The sequence below is a fragment of the Equus quagga genome, chromosome 18 (genome assembly GCF_021613505.1).
Source record: "Equus quagga isolate Etosha38 chromosome 18, UCLA_HA_Equagga_1.0, whole genome shotgun sequence".
Lineage (NCBI taxonomy): Eukaryota > Metazoa > Chordata > Mammalia > Perissodactyla > Equidae > Equus > Equus quagga.
This window is the reverse complement of record NC_060284.1, coordinates 40,197,460-40,221,445: the sequence shown is the minus strand read 5'-3', so window position 1 is coordinate 40,221,445 and position 23,986 is coordinate 40,197,460. Positions and strand designations below refer to the sequence as shown.

Here is a 23,986-nt window from a genome sequence, read left to right as displayed (position 1 = left end):
AGCGCAAAGTACCTTAATAAGCACCTTTGATGTGAAACTAAGTTATCACCCAATCCCAGGAACCACCTAGTGACATACATAACACCCCCCGACAAAGGGAACTGGCGTTATTAAGAACTCTAGTAAAGATTATTGAGATAAACCTCTACACAGTGTGACTCTACTAAAATTTTATGAATTTCCACAATAAAAAGACTTTAAAAATGTTAACAAATGGGGGAAAAGCCAACACCCAAGATAAAGGATTTAATCCAGTATTTATTCCACACTCATGATCGTTCTCTGTAATCAGAATACAATTCATAAGAACAATCTATCAAATAATTTGCTGATAATCTTAAATAATGCAGCATAGCATTACTTTTAATACTTCTCTCTTCTAGATTAAGTTTAAAAACTCAAAGAGCAATCTTCATTATCAATAAAAAAAGTTTTGAATTTTAAAAAAAGGACACTATATCAAGCTGTTTCATAATTTACGTATTTTCCATTTATAAAAATGCTTTGGAAGCTTGAGGCTTGAATCTATTTCTCTAGGATCTGCCCCACCCCCTCCCAATTTCACGTTAGTACAGGGTTGCTGCAAGAACACTAGGCTTTAGACATTAATTTTTCCTTTAATATAGTACTTTAAAATCTGAAAAATTCAAGAAAAAAAGATTACATGTCATGTATTTTTTCAAATAAAAAAGGAAAACTAAGTGAATAAATTTTAGGCATACTAACAGTGTCCCTTTGAGGTAGAATGCTAAAAGGACTTTTGATCAAATCACAGCCTAATTTAAACCTCTGCATCAGAAACTAACTTCTCATAAATTCTCTCTAAAGTTCACTGTGGAGAATATTAAGTATAACATATTAACAAGAGCCTTCCAAGATAATATACAGTGGACAAGAATGTTAATCCTACAACTGCTGCCTTCATGTACACTGAAAGGACATAATTCTCCTATAGTAGACATCCAAGATCCATTCTCAAAGTCTTTAGCATTCTATTACGAAAAGCACAGCCATGCTAACTTCAGTACACAAACCATAATCCCACACCTACAAAACAAAAATAGAATTAGTGGCAGTTTATTGCCTTATACAAATTTAACCAACATGGCAACCATGCCAAAGGAATTAAAACATTTTCAGGACATATGTACAGACTGTACATCTCAAAAACAGTTAAACAATAAAAATGCAAGAACAATCTGTGCATCATGTATTAAACTCAACAATTGGGTGAAAACATCAATGCAATAAATGGGATTACAAAGGCACTTCCCTACACAAAAGAGGAAATGAAAATGCAGCCTACAGGGAGCTTGAAGAGTGCGTAACTACTGCACAATCTCAACTTGGGAGGAGGGAAAAAAGCAGATTTAATCAAACATTTATAGGATTCAATGTGATCCACTTTTACAAAAAATTTTCACACAGTCTCGTCTTTGTTTTTAAGTTGTTTTTCTTGGCTCTCTGGTTCTATACTTTGGCTCCTTCGACGATCATGTTTGTCAGACTGGTCCTTACTATCACTGTGATCTCGTTTGTGGGAACGTTCTTTGCTTCTGCTACGCTTCCTAGATTTTTCTTTGATGGGGCTGTGTTCCCGTTTTCTTGATTTCTCAGCACTGTCAGTTCTTCCTTGACTGCCACTTCTACTTCGCTTGTTTGCTTTTTCTTTATTTTCGTTTTTATGTTTACTTGATTTCTCTTTGCTCCTGCTTCGACTGCGTTTCCCCGCGTTTCTACTTCTACTCCTACTTCTATGCTTCCTTTCTCTGCTTCTACTTCTACTGTGTTTTTTCTCTTTCTTGGAATCTTTTTTGTCATCTCTATGCCGCCTGTCATCTTTGTCCTCTTTATGTTTCTTTTCTTCTACCTCACCCCTACTTCTCCGTTCCTTGGACCGTTCTCTCGATCGCTCTCTCTCCTTTTCCCGGTCATTACCCCTTTCCTTATCATAGTCACGATCTCGTCTTCTGCCTCTCTCATTCTCTTTCTCTCTTTCCCGATCCCTGTCCCTTCTATCCCCTTTCCTATCACGACTCCGACTCCGACTTCTATGCCTTTCCCTACTCCTGCTACGCCTGCGTTCTAAGCCCCGATCGATACTTCGGGATCTTCGCCTTTCTTTCTCCCTTTCTTTGGCTTCACGCTCTAGTCGCTGGCGTTCTTTCTCTCTTTCTAATTCTCGGTCAAAACTAGAAGATCCATGACCCTCCCGATGATGGCTTCTACTTCTTGATCTTCTTGGGGACCTCCGTGGACTCAGTGATCTCCTTGGAGACCTAATGTTTAAGAAATATGGGGAGGGAAGCAGAAAATTTGAATGAATAAAACATAACAATTTCACTTTCATCAGTGTTATTTATTCAGATCCCCAGCTTACATAAAGATCTGAAGAATAAATAAAGCAAAAATTTGCTTGTTCTCATTTACAGATGCACAATTTTGTTGAAAATGCCCAGAAAGGCAGAAAATGACCTTTTGGGGGGGGGGGGGGGGCAAGGAGCGACAAACTAATGAAATGAACAGCATAGACATAATTTCCTAAGAACTTGCTACTGATTTCCAAGGACCTTTGTATAAAGCATATTTTTAACGTGAATGTAATTCAAGAGTAGAATTACCTAGAACGTCTGCGTTCAATATGTCTATCTATTTCCTCTGCACCTTCCTTCCCCTCTTTCTTGATTTTTCTAGGCCGAGTTTTAATCTGTTGATCGATGTTCTTCTGAACTGGAACAGGAATTCTTGGAAACAAGGTAGAAAACCACTCCAGTTTTGTCAGAAAAGACCGCAGCATTTCTCCAATGGTCATTACACAGCCTCCACCAGCCTTCACATCTAGGTCCTACAGAAACACAAAAAATACCCTAGCCGTCAAAAAAGTTATTTCAACATAGACATGAATACTATAAAAATATTACCATCTTTGGAATCTCAATACAAAAATATTCTAACAGAAAAATTTCAATTTGTGTACCTTTCTAATCTGGTAATGAATGATACAGAGAAATATTTGGGCTTAGTGTGTGCATGCAGGTGAGAATAAACCCTGCAGCCTCATGGGCATGGAGAGAACTGATCTCACTCAGTTAACTAGACTAGGAAACAGCCCCTTACATTACTGAACTACGTAGAACAATCAACTTAAATTTACATTCCACATACCTACTAGGTATATATTTAGTTCTGTGGATACGTTTGCATACATCATTCCTAGAGTGTAACCTAGCTACGCATGAACTGCTTCAGACAATTCCTGTCTAACGATTAGCTTTTAATAGCTCTAATATAAAATGAAGCCCTGATAAAACTGGAAGCAATAGCAAACCAACTGCCATGAAGCAGTGAGGTTTCTAATTTAGAGTTATGTAGAAAATAAATAAATGAACAAATAATTGGAAACGCATAATCCATGATGACCATTGTCTCTGAAAAGGGTCATTACCGCATGAAGGCCTTCTTGCTATGCCCTCTCACAGCTCAGGACATGTTAGTCAGCTATTGTCAGTCCCAAACCTATAGTGCAAGCACACAAGGAAAGTGAGATTTGTTATCTAAACAGGAAAACAAGAGCTAAAGGTAAAACTGCTTGCACTCACACACATTTAAGTGTTCAGATATACAGTATTTCCAAATATAATCGCTGCAGATATCTAAGGAAGAAAACAATAAGTTAGCTTAAATAGAGATCCTCAGGTTTGTAAACACAATAAAAAAACATTAAATAGAAACATTCAGAAACAAACCTAATACAATACCCAGTATGAAGAGGGACATGCTTTTTAAATACAGAAGGGAGAAGTGCTTCAGCTTGAAAAATCTCATCTAAAAAGAAAAAAACTTTAAAGACTGTGATTTATCCTCTAACACACTTTTTGCTGTTTCTGATATTAAACAGCTGAGCAAACAGGCCGAAAAAATGTAGAGGAAAAGTTCTCCATGTCTACATGAGTGAGATTTCTTTTTAGGTGTGCACATAATAATAAAAACACACTAGAAAGATTTCCATTAGGCCTATGCTTTAATTCAACAAATTCTTTAGATAAACTTTTAAAATATGACTACTGAAACAGCACTCAAAGTTTACTTTAGGAACCTTAAAATATAAAGTGGTGGTGGGGGTAGATATATGGGCAATACAGCTCATTATTAAGTATCTTTTGAGATCCTGGACTTCACTGTCTAAGCATTAATCTGATACAGTAACGTTTCCCAAAGTAACTTTTCTTTTCTGAACATATCTAACAAGCTTATCCTTATTAAGCTTGAATAGCAAACCAGATTTGCAACTTAAAAAAAGTCTAAACTACTAATTTAAAGAAAAGGTTTTCTTATAGCTTTATAAACATGAATAGTCTAAGTCAGAAAGCTAGAATTGAAATACCGGTCACCGAGGAGCCGGCCTGGTGGCGCAATGGTTAAGTTTGCACATTCCGCTTTGGCGGCCCGGGGCTCACCAGTTTGGATCCCGGGTGCGGACACGGCACCACTTGGCACACCATGCTGAGGTAGGCATCCCACATATAAAGTAGAGGAAGGTGGGCATGGATGTTAGCTCAGGGCCAGTCTTCCTCAGTGAAAAGAGGAGGATTGGCAGCAGTTAGCTCAGGGCTAATCTTCCTCAAAAAAAAGAAAAGAAAAGAAAAGAAAAAGAAATACTGGTCACCGTGAATAAGTCATCTAAACACTCAGCCTACTTAAGCCCCATTCAGCTCTTCAATTTTGCACTTCTATTCAAGTGGGAATATTAATATTTGGAAGAAGTTAGAGGGTTCTGGAATTGAAAAGTTCTAGGGAAAAAAGCTATAATTAGTATTCTATGTGCATGCCTTATCACCTCAATCCTGAACACGGCCCACCTTAAAAAGTCACTACCAACTGTTCAAGTCAAAGTCAATACAATACAGAGAACATAATAAGGAAGATAAAATTTTCAATAACTACCAAAACACATCTAAACAATTTAAAAATAAAACTTAGGAAATTTAACCTAAGATATGTAAAATTCACCAAGTCTTAGTAAAAGGACATTAATTCCAAAAGAATCTGAGTGAAATATATTTAACTACAGAAAATTCTAGAAGACACTAAGCTGTCAATAAATAAAAGGTATTAAAAACACAAGAGTAATCAGAAGAAAACTAATTATTACCCTTGTTGACATACCTCTTCATCATCAAGGAAGGATTCAAACCAGTCCCATAGATCTGTAGGGGGCTGCGTGTACCTAGAATTTCAAAAGACGGATTCAGCTTATGTGAACTAAAATGAAATATTTACTAGCAACGTAGATAAAAGCATGCTCACCTTATATACATAAATCCAAGAGCTCTAATATATGGAGAGTCTGTGTGTGTTATGAGACCCATCACTTGCTTGCGAGTTAACTTCAGAGTAAATAATTTATATAACAGGCAAAATGCGGTAGAAACAATTCCTCCTGTTCCAACACCTCGAACCTTTAGGGGAAAGAGTTAAGAAAATGTAGTGAGATAATTAACAGACACTTAACACCAACTGATTAATCCTATTAGGTATTAATGATAAAAAAAATACAGAACTGAGAAAGGAGCATAAAAAAATAACACTTTTTAAACCACATTCGTGGGACACGAATTTAGATTAAAAAAGAAAAAATACAAACTTTTAAGATTTGCCAACTGTCGTTTGAATGTTTAATTGACAGACTTTTAGTTTTTGAAATATAAACTTAGTTATCAGACACAGAAAAACTGAAAAATGCACGTACTTCTACTTACCCCTCCGCACATCCCTGTCTGGCCCGCTGTTTTCCTGCTTCCTTTCTCCCATGGTTCAACATGCGTGACCTAGAAACAGAAAAGAGGAACACAACAAACATTCACACTTTGACTGTTTTTTAAACCCTGATTAAAGTAAACAGAAGTCCATAATAGAGCAGCTCTTCCAAAAGTTGGAAGCTGGATATTTTGACATGATGTATATATTTTGTTTATGCACATTATGTAAACCATCTTTGAAAAACCGCTAGGATATTTATAAGAGCACCAGTAAAGCTACTAAGGTTTAACAAAACCTCAACAACTTTAGAGAGTAGAAATCCCAACAAAGTAGCTTCGTAGAGAGCTAACACATGTGGAGCCAGGAAATTCCTAATCTCATAGACTTGTAAAAAATATCTGATAACATATCAACTGTGTATCCTATTCTGAGCTGCTTAAAAAAATTATTTTAAAATGGATTTAAGGTTCCAACTTAAAGCAGAAAGTATTAATGAAGTTTAAGCACTTATTTCAAAAAGAATTTTTAAATACTCTTAATAGTTCAATTTTATGGTGACTTCAAACATAAAGAAAAATGACTTGAAAAAAGTATGCTAAAATGGTAACAGAAGTTACTTTCGATGCAAAATTATGGAACTTTATTCATACATTTTTTTTACCATGATCAGACATGTTCATTCCTGAGTAAAGAAGAAATTACAAAGCCCACACCTATACAGAGATCATTCTTGTTAGTCAGTGTGTAATTTATTTTCATAATTATGTGAACCAATTCAATTGTCCCAGTATATAAACTGTCAAAAACTGAGTGTGACTAGTTATTATACTAAGTATACTCAAAGATACAGCACCATCTTTGCTAAGGTGGGCACCCTATAAAAACCAAACTTTACTTAAAAATAGCAAATATTAGCTCTACAACACATACAACTTGAGAAGGTCTTTTGGAAAAATAAAACCCATGTTTGTTTCTTAACTTGAAACAAAAACAAAATAAAATTTTGTTCTTTCACTATGTATTTCTAAAACTGTATTTCCACCCACCAGTGGTTACATTTTATAGTCTTTCTCAGTGGCTTCAGAGGAGCATACATTTAAATGTAACCACTACACTATCCTGCTCAGCGGACTCCTGCGCTGCTTTACTATTCCATTTCCCTCCCCCAGCTTGCTGTATACAAGATGTTCCATCCAATCCCTTAAAGGCTGGGTGAATGCAATACAAAATTGCCTTAGAAAACTGGAAGCCTACATATTTCAACATAGTTATTTGATTTGGACATCCTGATAATAAAATCTGAGTCTTCAGTTTTATAACTAAATTTAAGTAATTTCTACTAGAATCTTAAGTTGTTTCAAAACACAGTATTTGAAAACAAGCTTTTCCTCTATCGCATTATGCCTAAGTTATTAGACAGATTAATTAATTATGGCAAATGCCTACGTTATTAAACAGAACCTGCCAGTTTAAAAAGAGCAGGAACCCAGTTTTTAACTGTTTGAAGTTTACTACATAAATAAAGTAAGGGTTAAACATTCGCCATACTGTATCCATGCTGACAAAGGCCTTACCTTTTAACAACTAAACAAACTAGTTCATCGTATTATAATTAATTACAATACTTTTGTAAAAGGATATCAAAATATACCCAAAGTTGAAGTGTATTCTCAAAATACAATTTCCTATCAAAAGCAACTAATATCTCAAAAATCCTTCAATAACCTAATGCCATAATTGGGGAAAAGGTGGACAAAACATAATCTAAAAGCACATAAAGAAAATTTCCCTGTCAACACCTCTATAAATATGTTCAGATCACAGAAAACACTTCAGTGGTCTATCAACTGTTTCAAGAATCACTATAAACCAAACGGATTGTATTATATTACATGCTCTAGCTAAAATATTTAAAGACCATTAAGGCTACTATTAATATTCTTCAAAATATAAATTAACCTTAGGAGGCCTGGAAGACATTTTTAAAACTGCATAATTGGCAGGGAAGTGGAGAAAGCCTATCTAAGTGGTAGAGACAAGACCAAAACCAATGGCCAAAAAAAAAAAAAAAATCTAATCAGCCGTTCATTTAACCAGGGAAATGCATTTATGGCGATTGAGCATGATTAATAGTGCATACCTCTACCTGCGACCCTGGGCTGCTCCGAGCCTCGCTGCAAGACTGAGTCAATCCTGCTAACGAAACAAGAACTGAGACAAGAGTGCAGTGAGGAGGCGCCAGGTGAGCTCCCCAGCACAGCCAAGCCAGCACCGACCCTGCCGCAGAAGCCCAGGGCCCAGATAATTCTAAATAAGCCCAATGCACAGGGAACTGAGACCACTTACTCCTGACTTCCTGCTGAGAAAATTTCCAGGCCTTCGGTACACCTCTCGCACTGGCACGTCTCCACCCTCAACCCTCCCACCCCACCCGACACACGCACTGACCAGGTCCCTGTCTGGATCGGACAATGAATACCAACAACACGAGGCCAACAGTGAAGTCAATACACGCCCTGGCCCGGGGTGAGCGAGAGAAGACCCATGAGCTGGCGCTGAGTAGATCCACGTCAAAAGGAATTAATTTTAAAGCTGTAAACTGGAGAGGCTTCCGGTAACTCTTTTCTCCTCTCCCCCACCTCTCCCCTCCAACTCTCCCCAGGGGTGGGCAGGAGGTTGGGGGAGGAGAGAGATCAATGGTGGCGGGCTCTCTCGGCCCTAAAAATCTGAGAAGGAAATGAGGGGGCGGCCCCACTTTGACCCCTCCCTGGCAGATGCTGGCCACCTCTCCCCCTCCGACCAACCTTCCCCCACCTACAAAGAAATCCTCAGCCCTCGGGGGCCGCCTCCGCGCGTCTCCTCCATGCCCCCTCCTCCGAAAGGAACCCCCCACCCGGGCCTGGACGCTTCGTACCTTAAAGTAGATCTCGTCCACCACCTCGTGGTAGGTCTTGAGCTCGTAGAGCTGCACTTTGAAGTAAGGCGACGACAGGATGTTGGTCAAAATCATGGGGTTGAGGTTCATAGTCTTTTCGTTGCCCCACAGCGGCAGCACATTGCCCTGCTTGCCCGACACCACCGGCTTGGTGGCGCCGCCGCCGCCGCACTGCTGCTGCTGCTGGGCCGCCGCCGCGGCCGCCTGGTGCTGCGGCTGTGAGTTGCCTGTCAGCGCGGGGCTGTTGTTAGCCATGTTGCGGCGGAAGGAAGGAGGGAGGGAGAAGGGAGGGGGAGGGGGCCAGGCTCGATCTCGCTCTTCGGGACAACGGTCCGGGACCCTACTCCATGGAACGCCGTCGGGAGAGGGGGCCGCCTCGATATGCCCCGGCCGGGTGAGGGAGGGCACCAGGGACGCCAACAAATGCCCCCGGGGCAAGAGCAGACGCCGAGACGCGGGCCGCGAGCACTCCCGGCAAAAGGCGAGCCGGCGGCCAGGGAGCGCGATCTCTTCCGCCAACTGCCCCTGGGAACAAGATGGCGGGCCCGGCGGATGTGACGCCGCACGGCCCAGAGTTCCAGGCTTAGCCGGCGGCCAATCAGAGACGCCCGGCTGGCCTGGAGATTCCTCTTCCTAGTTCCGCGCGTTCGCTGCTCGCTGCGGTGGCCTCCGGTGCCCGACTGTTTGATTTCCACTGGGAATTTGGGGGCCAAGGGAGGGGGTTGTAGGTCGAATTCGTATGTTAGTATTTCCACTGGGGGCCTGGTTTCTCTCGAAAGCTGGGCAGGAAAGGGTTCGCATGGCTCTGTGCTTGCAAATTCGTGACTGCCTCCTGCGGAGTAGCCGAGTCTCCTGAGTTCCCAATTGTAAGATTTTCTGGAAGGCATGATGGTTAGGACTTAACTCCTCCTTGTGATTGCTATGAAAGGTCTTTACGTCCTCCGCCAGGCTGTAGCGTCCGACCAGAGGTCTTATTGTTAAATTTGTTCAACTGTAAGATCGAGATAACATCTTGCTGCGCATTAAAAAAGCTACCATACCTGTAACGCCTAGTAGAATGCTCAAGGCATTTATTAGATGCCTTTTCTTTCCTCCATATTTGAGTTCTAACACTGCGGATACGTTCTGTGCGGTCAACGTTTGGCGAGGCACCGAATAGGGGGCGAGGGGGTGGGAGGAGTTGGGGAAGAGATGTAAAAATGAGTCCGAATCAGTCTCATCTCTCAATACCTACTGTAAACCAAGAGAAGTTTCATGGCGTTTGGGAGTTAAGACTACAGAAGGCACTTAAGTTCCTCCAGGTGTTATCAGGCTGGGCAGTTTTATCAGCAGAGAACAGCCTGAGCATATATGAAAGCAGGGAAGATCAGACTTATTAGAGGATAAACGGTCTAGTTGAAGCCAGGAAAGATGCTTACGGAGGAATGATGGCTGGATAGGAATTGGGCCGCTGAAGTGCCTGGAATGCCAAGATCAAACATTAGGAGTTACGTAATCACATCGATGACCCCAAAGTCACTTTAAGATCCTAAAATTTCTAATATTCTCTGGCTCCAATTCATTCTTAACAGAGTCATCGTTCCAAAATTGCAGCACTCCCCTGCTCAACCTTGGATGGCTCACTCAGTGACACCCTGATCACCAAAATCCAGTGACCTTTTTCATTCTCCCGTCCTATTTGGTTTCTCATTGTGGCGCTTTTTATCACTTTCTCTTTCCTAGAAACTATTTGGGCAGGAGATTTGAAGATGGAGATCTTAATTTCAGCGGCTTATACACAGAGGAGGGGAAAAGGATAAGACACAAACCTTGGGGAAAATCCACATCTGGATGAAGATGAACCCGCAGGAGAGAGAAGACAAGCAGAGAAGTAGGAGGTAAGACAGGAGATAGCGATATGACAGCATTCGAGGGAGGAGAAACGATAATTAAATGAATGGTTGAAGTAATTAACGTTCAGAGCTGGACAATACATAGGTGATCATCCTGTCTAGTTCCTTTATTTTACATTGGATAACTAAAGCTTTGAGAGAAGTGGTTTTCACTTCCCTTTTTAGTAGATCTTGTTTTTCTATGCATTAGTTTATACCAGCTTACTTCCCAAGGAAAAAGAATGATCCCAACCTCTAATGAACCAGCAAGTTAAAAATACAACGAAAAAAATTTTTTTTTTTTTTCTTGAGGAAGATCAGCCCTGAGCTAACATCTGCTGCCTGTCCTCCTCTTTTTGCTGAGGAAGACTGGCTCTGAGCTAACATCCGTGCCCATCTTCCTCTACTTTTTATGTGGGATGCCTACCACAGCATGGCTTGCCAAGCGGTGCCGTGTCTGCACCCGGGATCCGAACCGGCGAACCCCAGGCCGCTGAAGCAGAACATGTGAACTTAACTGCTGCGCCACCGGGCCGGCCTCAAAAAATGTTTTTGAATCTGGTTCTTCCTTTATGTGTATTTTTTCCCTTGATAATAAGTTTATTGAATTTATCCAGTGACACTCTAATTGCCAAGTCCTACAGTCTTTTCAAAGTTCCTTGGCATATATGATCTATGTAGTCTTAGGCATTCATTTACCTCTAAACTCAGAGTGAAGAGCTCAGTGGAGAAGTTGAAGTTGGATATCAAAGTAAGTGTCAAACCAGGCATTATGATAAAAAGCTTAAAATATCCAATGAATCCCTATAACAGCCTAAAGGGATTATCATTATCTCCATTAAAAATTTTATTCATGTTTAATTTAGGAACACTGCACATAGATAAAGATGGAAAATATCATCAGTTTTGACATGTGTACACCCATTGTCTTAGTCTCTTTGGGCTTCTGTAACAAAATACCATAGACTGGGTATCTTATTAACAACAGAAATTTAACTTTCACAGTTCTGGAGGCTGGAGAGTCCAAGAACAAGGGACGACCCTCTTTTCGGTTTCATAGCTGATGCCTTCTAGCTATGTAGTCACGTGGTTGAAGGGGCAAGGAGCTGTTTAGAGTCTCTTTCATAAGAGCACTAATCTCATTCATCAGGGTTCCACCCTCATAATTTAAGCACCTCCCAAAGGCCCCACCTCCTAATACCATCCTCTTTGGGGATTAAGATTTCAAAACACAATTTTAGGGGGACACATTACACCTCAGCACCCATTAAACCGTCACCACAATCGAGATAACAATCACATCACCGCCAAAAGTTCTCTTGTGCCCTTTTGTAATCCATCTCTCCCTCCAACTCCATCCCCAGGCAACCACTTTCTGTCAATATAGATTAGTTTGCATTTTCTTGAATTTTAAATAAATGGAATCATACCGTATGTTCTTTTTTGGGGGGCTTCTTTGACTCAGCATAATTTTGCGATTCATCCTTGTGGCTTGTATCAGCGGGTTGTATTTGTTTTTTTAAAATTACTGAATGGTATTCCTTTGTATGAATTTACCACAATTTGTTTATCCAATCATCTGTTGATAGGCATCTGGATTTGTAATTTTGGGTTATTCCAAATAAAGCTGCTATGAACATTTGTGTACTAGTCTTTGTGCAGATGTCTTTTGGTTTCTCTTGGCTAAATACCTAGATGTAGAGTGACTGGGTCACATTATAGATGTATGTTTAACTTTGTAAGAAGCAGTCAAACTGTTTTCCCAAGGTGGTTGTTCCATTTTACATTCCCACCAGCAGTGTGTGAGGGTCTGTACCTTTCAGCTAATCATTCCCAGCACTAGCGCAGTGATTGACACATAGGAGGTACTAAATATTTAAAAGAAAACTGATTCTCTTCTCACAACATGTGACACCAAATGTGTGGGTTTCCCCCACACCCACACCAACCAGTTTTCCAACTCTTTGGACACCAGCTGGGCATCCTATAATTGAGTTCAATTCTGACACTAACTACTCGGAGTTAGAAGACACTGCACAGGGTAAGGACCCTGTCCCTCAACACTGCCCCAACTTAAGACACCAGTCGTAAGTAGTGACGACCGACCGCCCCCCCGCCCCCCGCCGTTGCCCATACCTCCTGCTTGGATATAAATCAAAGCTTCCCATTGACACCTTCAGGTTCAATATTTTGCTATCACAGCTCCCAGAACTCAGGGAAACACTTGTTACAAAGGATATTATAAACAATATTATCCTTTAATGTAAAGGATCAGCCAGATGAAGTGGTATATAGGGTGAGGTCCAGAAAAATCCCAAGTGCAGGAGCTTCTTTCCTGTGGAGTTGTGGTGCACCATCCTGTCGGCACATGGATGTGTTCCTCAACCTGGAAGCAATCTGAACCTGATTTCTTTTTTTTTTTTTTTTGAGGAAGATTAGCCCTGAGCTAACATCTGTTGCCAATCTTTTTTTTTTTTTCTGCTGCTTCTCCCCAAAGCCCCCCACTCAGTACGTAGTTGTATAGTCTAGTTGTGAGTGCCTCTGGTTGTGCCATGTGGGACCCTGCCTCAGCGTGGCCTGACAAGTGGTGCCATGCCCACACCCAGGACCCGAACCAGGGAAACCCTGGGCCACGGAAGCTGGATGCTCAAACTTAACCACTCGGCCACGGGGCCAGCCCCTATTTACTTATTGAGTGAACAAACGAATGAATTATTGGTGTTACGTGGTTAAAGAGTAAAACTGATTCAAAGTCTTTAACAAATGTGAGAAGAGTCTAGGCAGTCCGTTAACGCCATGTCAGTGAAGGACAGAAAATAATATAACAAGAGGACTCCTGTCTCAAAGATGCAGCGGTTTCCCTCGAGGGTGGAGCGTTAATCACAATGTCAGCTAGCCCATTCCTAAGAATGAACCTGAATTATTTAAACTATGGTTATTAAGGTATGGGATTATTTTAGACAAGGCATGTAAATTTTAGAAAAATTTACATTAAATTATTCAAGTCACTTAAGGTTTAACTTTCAGTTTGGGCAAGTTACTTGACTTTTCTCTGTGTTTGTTTTCTTATCTGTTACAATGAGGATGATGTTACTGATACTGAACCTCTTAATCTCCAATTCATGTGCCTGATGCACAGTAAGCCAATCACTGCTTGGAGATGGAGAAAGGTTTATTCAAATTGGCCAAAACAGGAAGGGGCAGGATAGGTTCTCTTAAATCTGCCTTAACAGGAGAAGAAAGCAGGTGGTTTTATAGAGCTAAGGGGTTTGGCAGGAGGAGTTTTGGAGAAACAAAGGGGTAATCCATGTTTCTTTCACTCCAGTTAAGCCCTTGGGCAATCTGATTTCTGGGTGTCAAGGGCAGCTGGGGGCTGGTTATCAGGTGATGTAACTTCCTTGAAGCCATTCTTTTTCTTCTGTTAAACAAGCTCACAAATCCTTGTGACCCATAAGTCATCCCTCAGGTTAAACAAGAAAACAGCAAATTGACAGGATTAACTTCTTTTCATCTATGTCTATGTTGGCAATAAGGTCGAAGGGTAATCTCATTGAATATTTATAGTAATCCTTAGGTACTCTGCTTCATTATTACCTACCCCATAGAATTTTGGGGGGGTTTTAGATTTTATTTTATTTTTGAGGAAGATTAGTCCTGAGCTAACATCTGCCACCAATCCTCCTCTTTTTGCTGAGTAAGATTGGCCCTGAGCTAACATTCATGCCCATCTTCCTCTATTTTATATGTGGGACTCCTGCCATAGCATGGCTTGCCAAGCAGTGTGTAGGTCTGCACCAAGGATCTGAACCAGCAAACCCTGGGCTGCCAAAGCAGAACGTGCGAAGTTAACTGCCGCACCACCAGGCTGGCCACCCCCATAGGGTTTTATGAGGATCAGATTTCTTGATATCTATGTGAATGTTTAGAACAATACTTAGCACACATGCTGTGGCATTACGTATTTGCCATTGTTGTTTTCTAAATAGCTTTAACATTTTTTATATTCTAAATTCACCTTGAAAATGTTATTGCAGTCTTATTTTCTTTCTAAATCTCTAACAGTTAGCTTTTTACTTCCCATTAGGAATCTAAATTCTGATACACTGTTTTGCCAGAGACATTTTTGTGTGGCTGCCAACCATGTAGCATGGCCAGAGTTACAGATGGGAGTGATCTACTCAGCAGATGGGTCATAAACTTGTTGATACCAGTTTGTTTTAAGCTGCTAATAGGAAATAAGGAATATTCAGAGGTTATATCTCAAACCTTTGAAAATTATAGAAGGGGAATAACAGTCAGGATGGGTCATGTCTCTATTTGGCCTTTGCACACTTGTTGCCCCTTCTAAGTGAAATCGTCTCACTCACAGTGCTGTTGACAGGGCAACCCTATGTGGCCGTGATTTATACCAAGAGACTCCGGCTCTCTGGCCACAGCCAGCTGGACTGGAAGTGGTACTGATCTCCATGCTAGCCAGTGACCTGTGACATAGCTCCCTGTGAGGGAGGTGAGCTGGGGCTTCCAGATCCTCTTGGGAATTTGAATGTGGAACAGAGAGAGAATCGAGCAGTTAGCAGTAGGCACTAAAGCAAAAAGAATGGAACGAGGAGGCCAGCCTGGTGGCGCAGTGGTTAAGTGCTCACATTCCACTTCAGCGGCCTGGAGTTCACCAGTTCGCATCCTGGGTGTGGACCTGGCACTGCTTGGCAAGCAATGCTGTGGCAGGCATCCCACATATAAAGTAGAGGAAGATGGGCACAGATGTTAGCTCGGGGTTAATCTTCCTAAAAAAAAAAAAAAAGTCATTTTTTTAATCTTAAATATATACCCTTCTTTACACATTTTAATTCTTCACTTTGCTCACCACAATGCCCCTCTGAAGTAGGAGGGATAGATTTTATTAATCCTCATTCCACAGAGAAGGAAACTAAGGGGCAAGGAAAGCACTGAAAGGCTTAAGAAGGAAAGCTCAATCCTTGAGGGCCTCCAATGTGTTTTTCATATTTCCTTCCCAACCAAACTTCTCTTTGAGAAATCCGGATTTCGCAAGCCCACAGAGACTGCCCTGTGTCCCCAGTGAGCTCAACCATCCACTGCCCTTACATGTGATTGAACCAGGAGTGGAGATTTGACCAAAGTTGACCAAACAGATTTCCTCTCCTGAAACGTGGCGACTGAACGCACAGACACTGCATCTGTGAAGTGGGAAGACCACCCTCTGCCCGAGGCCCTGCCACATGATAGTGGGAGAACGGGGTCAGAGTCCCTGTGCTGTTGTAGAGGAGTTTTCCTCTTAATCCTGATCCTCGCAGGGCAGGTCCAGGTTTTGTGGGCTATACCATGTGGGGGCCTTCATTAAGAAAAAATATTTTAAAATTATGGATATGAAATCACAATTCTGCATGTCTGATGACTGGAGGAATTTTCTGCAGACTCTTGGAATCATGCTTTTCAAATTTTATTTCTTCTTCTTTATTGCCGACATAGGCTCAGAACTGGCCCATAGGACACACTCATATTAGGATTCGACATCTGGCCCTGCCCCTTCCCATCAGGCTGCCAGACAGTTCAGTGGCCATTCTTACACCGAGACAGCCAGCAATAACTTCACTACTATGCAGGAAAAATACCCAACCCTTGGAAATTGATTACTGCATGATATTATAACATCGTGCCAGAGTATTCAGCCTGTCTCACAGACATCTGACTCTCTTGGGGCTTGTAACTTCCTCTGAGTTACTACCTACAAGTGAGAAGCCCCAGGTTACAACCCTGAAAATTAGAGGTTAACTTGTAGAAAACTGATAAGGTGGGCTAATTTTTTGTTTCCTCCTTGATAGCGAAGATACTCCAAAGGGCTTGCTTTTGTTGATTGGTAGGACATTATACAGTCATTTTTTTTTAAGATTGGCACCTGAGAAAACATGTGTTGCCAATCTTTTTTTCTGTTCTTCTTCTCCCCAAAGCCCCCTGGTACATAGTTGTATATTTTAGTTGTGGGTCCTTCTAGTTGTGGTATGTGGGAGGCTGCTTCAGCATGGCTTGATGAGCGGTGCCATGTCTGCACCCAGGATCCAAACTGGCAAAACCCTGGGCCGCCGAAGCAGAGCGTGCGAACTTAACCACTCAGCCACGGGGCAGCCCCCATTATACGGTTTTACATATAACTTAGCAATCTGAGTTCATTCTTCCTTCCCCTATTAACAATATATACTCCAGTTCTTCAAATCTTTTCTTAAGCAGCTCTGTCATTCTGTTGGTTCCCTCACTGATGAGTTAAATAAAATGTTGCCCCATGTTCACTATCTGTTTGTATGAGAATTATGTCTTTAATAATTTGAGAATTGTACTTTATACTATACTCAGAAGTGACTGCAAAACACATTAAATGTATCTGCAAATCAACTTCCCCTTAGTGCCAGATTCCAGAAATGCTCACAGTCGCTCTAATGCTACCTGACACAAGTGGAAGTGTGACAAATGTGTGTTAGAGTGGAAAAAAAGAGCAGTCTTGGGGCCAGCCCGGTGGCACAGCAGTTAAGTGCACACATTCCGTTTCGGTGGCCCAGGGTTCGCTGGTTCAGATCCCTGGTGCGCACATGGCGCTGCTTCGCCAGCCATGCTGTGGCGGTATCCCACGTATAAAATAGAGGAAGATGGGCATGGATGTTAGCTTAGGGCCAGTCTTCCTCAGCAAAAAGGAGGATTGGTGGCAGATCTTAGCTCAGGGCTAATCTTCCTCAAAAAAAAAAAAAAAAAAGAGAGCAGTCTTTATCAAATACAGCTAAATGTAAAATTCATTTAAAAAATATGACCATGTAACACATTCTAGGCCCTCTCAGGACCTTGGGTGGAGTAAGTGAGGGTAACTGGATAAATCGAGTAATTTTTTCTCTGTAACTCACCTAGCTTAGCTATTACATATTAAATTACTTTTTCTTCGTGATGACTCCATATTAATTACGTGGTTTTAAAAATTCTCTTTATACAATAATCGATCCTCAAACACTGAGTGCAATGCACTGTGGGAGATCCTTTAGTTAAAAGACATTCTTACTCATTCTTTTGTGACTTGGATTATCTTGTTTCCTTTCCTTGGAAGGCCCTTCTCCCCATTTTGCCCTCCAAGCCCAGGTGAGAGGTCACCTCTTCTCTGTAGATTTCTCTGACCCACCCCTACCCAAAGCAGAATGAATTGTCCTCTCATTTTATACCCCCACTGGTTTTTTTTTTTTTTTTGAGGAAGATTAGCCCTGATCCAACATCTGCTGCCAATCCTCTTTTTTGCTGAGGAAGACTGGCCCTGAGCTAACATCTGTGCCCATCTTCCTCTACTTTATATGTGGAACACCTGCCACAGCATGGCTTGCCAAGCAGTGCCATGTCCGCACCCAGGATCGGAACAGGTGAACCCCTGGCTGCCGAAGCGGAACGTGCAAACTTAACCACTGTGGCACTGGGCTGGCCCCACCCCCACTGGCTTTTTATATACCTCTCTTATAGTACTTACTGGATTCACTATAATATGTATCTTTCTCTCCAACCAGGGTCAATGGAGACACTAAGGAGAAACTGTTCTATAATATTAAGAGATAGCAGAGAATAATTCATAAAGAAGATAACCAGCAAATGCATAGGCCCTAAATTATTTCACTCAATAAACATTTTTGAGTATTTATCATGTACCACAGGAATATGCAGTTGAAGGAAGATATTATTCCCACCCTAAAGGCATCAGGTAGTGCTTTATGTAATATTGGCAATCAACACACATTTATTGAAAAGAGATAGTTAAAACAAGAGCAACGTGAAAGAAGACGAACAGCAACACATACCTTACTTCCTTCTGTGGTAAGCAGACTACTGAATAATTTTTGCTTGTCCCTATAATGCAGCTTGTCCTCGTTATATAGATTAAATGACTGTTCCAGCCCAATTCTTTCCTGTCCAATATTTTCCTTACTCTGGAGTATGTAGATAGCTAAAGATTAATGGTTCCTGACAGCACTGCTTTGGCAGCATTTTATACTGCTTTTAAATCCATTAATTTTTTTTGTTAAATATCATGAGAAAATGTGTGACAAGTGGTGTGATCTAGCCATCAGGAACCATCTAATATCTGATGTTAGGAGGGCCTGACAAATGAGCTGAAGATCTGGTGAAGACAGATTTAACTCCTCTGTAATTTTTCTACCAATTTTCATTTTTGGTGGCTTTAATGTGGCTTTTATACTCATACAAATGGAAAACCACAGACTTTCAGTAATTTATTGATCCAATCAATAATCAATTCTTGAAGGCCAACTATGTGCCCAACACTGTTAAATGGGGTAACATTTAACAGAGTGGATCATCAATAAACATTACTGAACATTGTTTTTCTCTTTTCCTTTAAGAAGTTAAAAACTTTGAGATAGAAAGTTAACATTTATGAACATTATGAAATACCGCAGAATAAGTATCTGTTAAACTGCGTGACTCCAACAGCAGTCACTTAAAAGCAGCTTGAGGAAGAGTGAGATTACAGTAAGGATTAGAATGTTAGGTAAGAGTGAAGTTTAATTTGTTGACATCAGTTTACTGAACACCTTCTAGATTTCACGCACCATAGCTGGGATATAAGGTTAAAATGCTACGGCCCTTGCCCTAAAGGAATTCACAGCTTCGGGGAGATATATATGTAAACAAACAATTACATTGGATGTAATGAATGACAGCAATGTAACTATGCATGATGTGCTACAGGAACCCAGAGGGAGGAGCCTCTGCCTAGGGAATCAGAGGTTTCTCAGGACGTGTGACATCTGAGCTGGATCTTAAAGAAGGAGTTAATCAGAGAACAAAGAATAGGCATTCCAAAAAGAAAGCAATGAAAAGCATACAAAACACTTTTTTTTCTTTGAGGAAGATTAGCCCTGAGCTAACTACTGCCAGTCCTCCTCTTTTGGCTGAGGAAGCCTGGCCCTGAGCTAACATCCGTGCCCATCTTCCTCTAACATCCGTGCCCATCTTCCTCTACTTTCTATGTGGGACACCTACCACAGCATGGTGTGCCAATCGGTGCCATGTCCACACCCGGGATCCGAACCAGCGAACCCCGGGCCACAGAGAAGCAGAATGTGCGCACTTAACCGCTGTGCCACCAGGCCAGCTCCACAAACCACTTTTTATAAGGAAGGAGAACTTTCCTCCTGGTTAGCCTTCTGGGCACATCAAGTTTTAAATGGTCGTGATAATCTCATGCATTCAAGATTGAATGCGGGGCTGGCCCCATGGCTGAGTGGTTAAGTTCACAGGCTCCACTTCAGAGGCCAGGGGTTTCACCAGTGTGGATCCTGGGCACAGACATGGCACCACTCATCAAGCCATGCTAGGGCGGCATCCCACATGCCACAACTGGAAGGACCCACAGCTAAAAAAATATACAACTATGTACTGGGGGGCTTTGGGGAGAAAAAAGGAAAAAAAAACAAAACAAAGATTGAATGCTGTCCAGCTGCCACAGAAAGAAGCAGAGGTGCCCAGCAGAGCCCAGTCTAGATCTGCTGACCCACAGACCCATGAGCAATAACAAATGACTTGTTTAAGTTGTGGAGTTTATGGTGGTTTGTTATGCAGAAATGGTTGACCAACATAGAGGTGTTATCATCCAGTTATGTACGGGGTCAACGGAAGGGCATAGGTGAAGAAGAATGGAGTCAGTTGGCTTTTTCTGACAGTCCAAGAGCGTGCACATGGAAAAGCAGAGAAATCAAAAGCTACATGAGTCAGGGTTGTCCAGAGAAATAGAACCAACAGGGTGTGTGTATATTCATATGTATGTACAGTCATGCACTGCACAATGACGTTTCAGTCAACAACGAACCGTATATACCCCATAGTGGTCCCGTAAGATTAGCACTGTATAGCGTAGGTGTGTGGCAGGCTATGCCATCTAGGTGTGTGTAAGGACACTCCAAGATGTTCGCACAACTATGAAATCACCTAATGAGGCATTTCTCGGAATGTACCCCTATCGTTAAGCAACATGTGACTGTACGTAGAGATTTGTTTTAAGGAATTGGCTCATGTGATTGAGGAGGCTGGTAAGTCTAAAGTCCGCAGGATAGGCCAGGAGGCTGGAGACACGGGGAAAAATTGCAGTTGGAATCCAAAGGCAGTTGTTGGGGCCCAGGCTGGGCCATCCCAAAATATCCCACAATAGCATACTGGTTATTTTGAATTAATGTTACTCAAAGAGCAAAAAGGGCATTCTGACCTTCCTGCCTCAGCTCCCCCGAAAGCAGGAAATAAACCTCCCCTGTGAAGGGTGCTCTCCCTGTGTCCTCATCAGCAGAGCTGGGGATTCAGGGCCAGAAGGCTGTGTAAAGAAACCTTGCCCATTGACCACCTCGAGCCGAAACTCTGCTGAAATTCATTTCTATTTATGTCCCTTGAATCTGAGTTTCTCTGTCCTGTCATTCCTCACAAATTTATTGTTTCTTGTTATGCTGCCTGCTTTGTTCACTCTCCAAGCATCGTTTCTCTATGATCTCCAATATGTATGTATTAAACTGGATTTTTCTCTTGTTAATCTGGTCTTGTGTCAGTTTTAGCATTAGTCCAGCCATAAAACACAACAAGGGCAGAAATGGGGTTTTCCCCCACCCCACCCTGACATGTCAGCTGGTAGAATTCCTTCTTGCTCTGGGGGAGGTCAGTCTTTGTTCTCTTAAGACCTTTAGTAGATTGGATGAGGCCTACCCACATTATAAAGGGTAATCTGCTTTGCTCAAAGTCTACCAATTTAAATGTTAATCTAATCCAAAAACCACTTTCCCAGAAACATCCAGAATAATGTTTGATCCAGTATCTGGGCACTGTGGTTTGGCCAAGTTGACTCATAGATTTTAACATTATGCCAGTTGAGAAGAACTGTGGAAAATCAGAGGTGCCTGTATGGAAGCCCTGAATGAGTCCCTCCCGTTCTGTAGCTGCAGGGCATATATGGCTAAGAGCAATGCACAGATCCTCAGAAAAGTCCCTAAGATTAATGGTTTGCTAGAAAAATTGATAGCTCAAATTTTAGTTTCCTAGCATGTGCTTATCAAGTTTTAACTTTAGTTAAAAAGCATTTGGGATGCAATCTTAAACTTTTATCCATTTATCCTTGTTATCTCTACCTGATGTCTCTTTGGCATCTCAAAGTTGACTGATCTCAGATTGAATGCTTAATTTTCAATCCTTTCCAATCTTCTCCCTCCAGTCTTTCCCATCTAGTGATGGCACCTCCATCTTTCCAGTTGATCATACCAAAAACCTGAGAAATATTCTTTTTTGGGGGTGAGGGGGTTCACTATTAATTTGTGACAAATATTCCACATCTGTGATCCTCTCCAATCAGAAGTTCTTGGAGATGATGCTGTTGGCCTTGCCCAATTGACAAATAAAAATGGCAAGTAATAGGATATATTGGAATATATGAGGAAGCCATTTGGTGTAAACCTAATTCGGCCTGACCTTGTCTTTCCAAAAGGGCCTGACCGAGGCCATTGAGCATGTATTGTATATCTGCTTTAGAGATTCCCTATGGCAAGAGCAAAAGGCCCTTGAGATAAAGGTGCAACTTCCCTCCCCCTCCCAACATTGGCGTCTCCTTAAGGATTAAGCATCTTTCCTTAGGCTAGAAGCTGATTGCTGCCCGCACCTGTGACTGCCCAGCTGGCAAACAATAGACTTGCCTCCTGCTACGCCCACCGCACCGAGATAGCAGACCCACTACCTGCTGTGTCCATCAAGTGCTGTGCCGACAGGGCAATCTTGTGACTATTGTGGGAGGGACATTTCAATCATATGTGAAACACCCTCTGTGAGGGTATGTAACCACCCTTATACCCCCACTTCTTTGGAGTGCTCTGTTCCTTTGTGGAAAGACTCTCCCGGGTTATAATCCTAAAATTTAAGCTCAGAATAAACTCACCCAAATTTTCATTTATAGATTGGTTATGGATTATTTTCGTCGACACAATAAAAGAACAGAGTCATCTGACTCCTCTCTCCTGAGAATGGCCCCACAGATAGCACAGGTTTTAATATGAGATGAAGATTTGTGTGCAAGTAACCTTCCCAGAAGAAGCTGGTAAACGAGACAGGGAAGAAACCAGGCACTGGTGCAATTTTGGGTAAAGTCCTATGGATAATAGCTTCAGCCTGATACAGCAGGGGAACTCTGGAATGTAAAGTATATCCCATTATTGTTCCAACTTGAGGCAAAGGAGTTGACTTTTCTACAACCATACCAGTCAATCACTGGCAAAACCCTACCTAGGGGAATGTAAATTCTCAGACACTTCCAGCTCTCTGTGCACGTGGGCAAAGCTGCTCTAGGAGCTCTCAGGCAGTTAGCCAAAGTGGCTCAACTGGGTCCGGAGGATTCACTTCCAAGATAGTCACTCACATGGCTAGCAAGACAAGTTGATGCCGTTAGCAGGGGGTGGGGGTGGGGCAGATTTAGTTTCTCTCCATGTGGGTTTCTCCCCGGTCTGCTTGTTCTTCCTCACAGCGTAGCATCTGGGTTCCAAGAGCAGATGTGCCAAGAGACACTATTTATTTTATTTTATTGAGGTCATATTGGCTTATAACAGTGTATAAATTTCAGGTGTACATTCTTATGTATCAGTTTCTATATAGACTGCACCGTGTTCACCACCAATAGTCTAGTTTTTTCTGTCACCATACATATGTGCCCCTTTACCGCTTCCACCCTCCCCCCATCCCCTTCCCCTCTGGTAACCACTAATCGCTTCTCCTTATCCGTGTGTTTGTTCATCTTCTACATATGAGTGAAATTATATAGTGTTTGTCTTTCTTTGAGAAGCTGCCAGTCTCTTAACACCTGGACCCAAAATGGCCCCTCATATTGTAGAGGAAGAAGAAATATTCCTCTACCCTCCAGGTTCATCTGGCTGGTGTAAGAATTAAATTGACGTGAGACAGAATAACAGGAGAAAATCAGACAAAGTTTAATAACATGTACACATGGTAGAAACCCAGGGAAACAAAGTAACTTGCCAAAATGGCTGAAGCCACCATCTTAATACCATCTTCAGCTAAAGACAAAGGAGCATGTTGGGGATAGTGGTTTGGGAATTCAAAGGGGAGGAAGGCAATTCACATGGAGATGGAAAAGCAAATGTTTGGTAAACAAACGTTTGTTGGGCCATCTATGGACCATGAGACCTGAGAGAGAACTTTGATAAAATGGGCCTTGCTTGGTTTTCCCCCTCCCCCGTCTAATACTATAGTTATCTATGGTATTAGCTCCTTTCTGAGACAGGCCTTCTATCTTAAAATCTTTTAGGCAGTTAAGGAGAAGGTCAACGTTTCTCACTGAGTCTTTTGTTCTTAAAGATAATCAAGACACCAAAGGTGTCTCTGTGGT

The 23,986-nt window shown here is 41.7% G+C and overlaps 1 protein-coding gene and 1 long non-coding RNA gene across 4 annotated transcripts; one reads left to right on the top strand and one right to left on the bottom strand.

Annotated features, from left to right (window-relative positions):
* Positions 1-238: 238 nt before the first annotated feature.
* PRPF38B (pre-mRNA processing factor 38B) lies at positions 239-9,216 on the bottom strand. The gene is made up of 6 exons (XM_046645508.1): positions 8,675-9,216; positions 5,760-5,828; positions 5,308-5,459; positions 5,167-5,227; positions 2,622-2,845; positions 239-2,279 (listed from the first exon to the last, which is right to left on the bottom strand). Exons 1-6 carry the CDS (start codon positions 8,948-8,950, stop codon positions 1,421-1,423), a joined length of 1,641 nt encoding a protein of 546 aa, XP_046501464.1. The 5' UTR covers positions 8,951-9,216; the 3' UTR covers positions 239-1,420.
* Positions 9,217-9,343: 127 nt separating this feature from the next.
* On the top strand, positions 9,344-12,216 carry LOC124229940 (uncharacterized). Of its 3 annotated transcripts, none has more exons than XR_006886028.1 (3): positions 9,344-9,561; positions 10,418-10,572; positions 10,879-10,945. It is a non-coding gene; the product is annotated as an uncharacterized LOC124229940 (long non-coding RNA). The 3 variants fall into 3 exon arrangements; XR_006886026.1 differs by lacking the exon at positions 10,879-10,945 and adding an exon at positions 10,999-12,216 and having other exon boundaries at positions 9,345-9,561; XR_006886027.1 differs by having other exon boundaries at positions 9,346-9,561; positions 10,883-10,941.
* Positions 12,217-23,986: the final 11,770 nt, after the last annotated feature.

Bases quoted from the DNA above. Each gene is read 5' to 3' on its own strand.
- PRPF38B (XM_046645508.1), bottom strand. From the start codon at position 8,950: ATGGCTAACAACAGCCCCGCGCTGACAGGCAACTCACAGCCGCAGCAC. The intron at 5,829-8,674 runs GTACGAAGCGTC...TTCTGTTTCTAG, and splicing joins TGGACGAGATCTACTTTAAG to GTCACGCATGTTGAACCATG. The intron at 5,460-5,759 runs GTAAGTAGAAGT...TTTCCCCTAAAG, and splicing joins AGACAGGGATGTGCGGAGGG to GTTCGAGGTGTTGGAACAGG.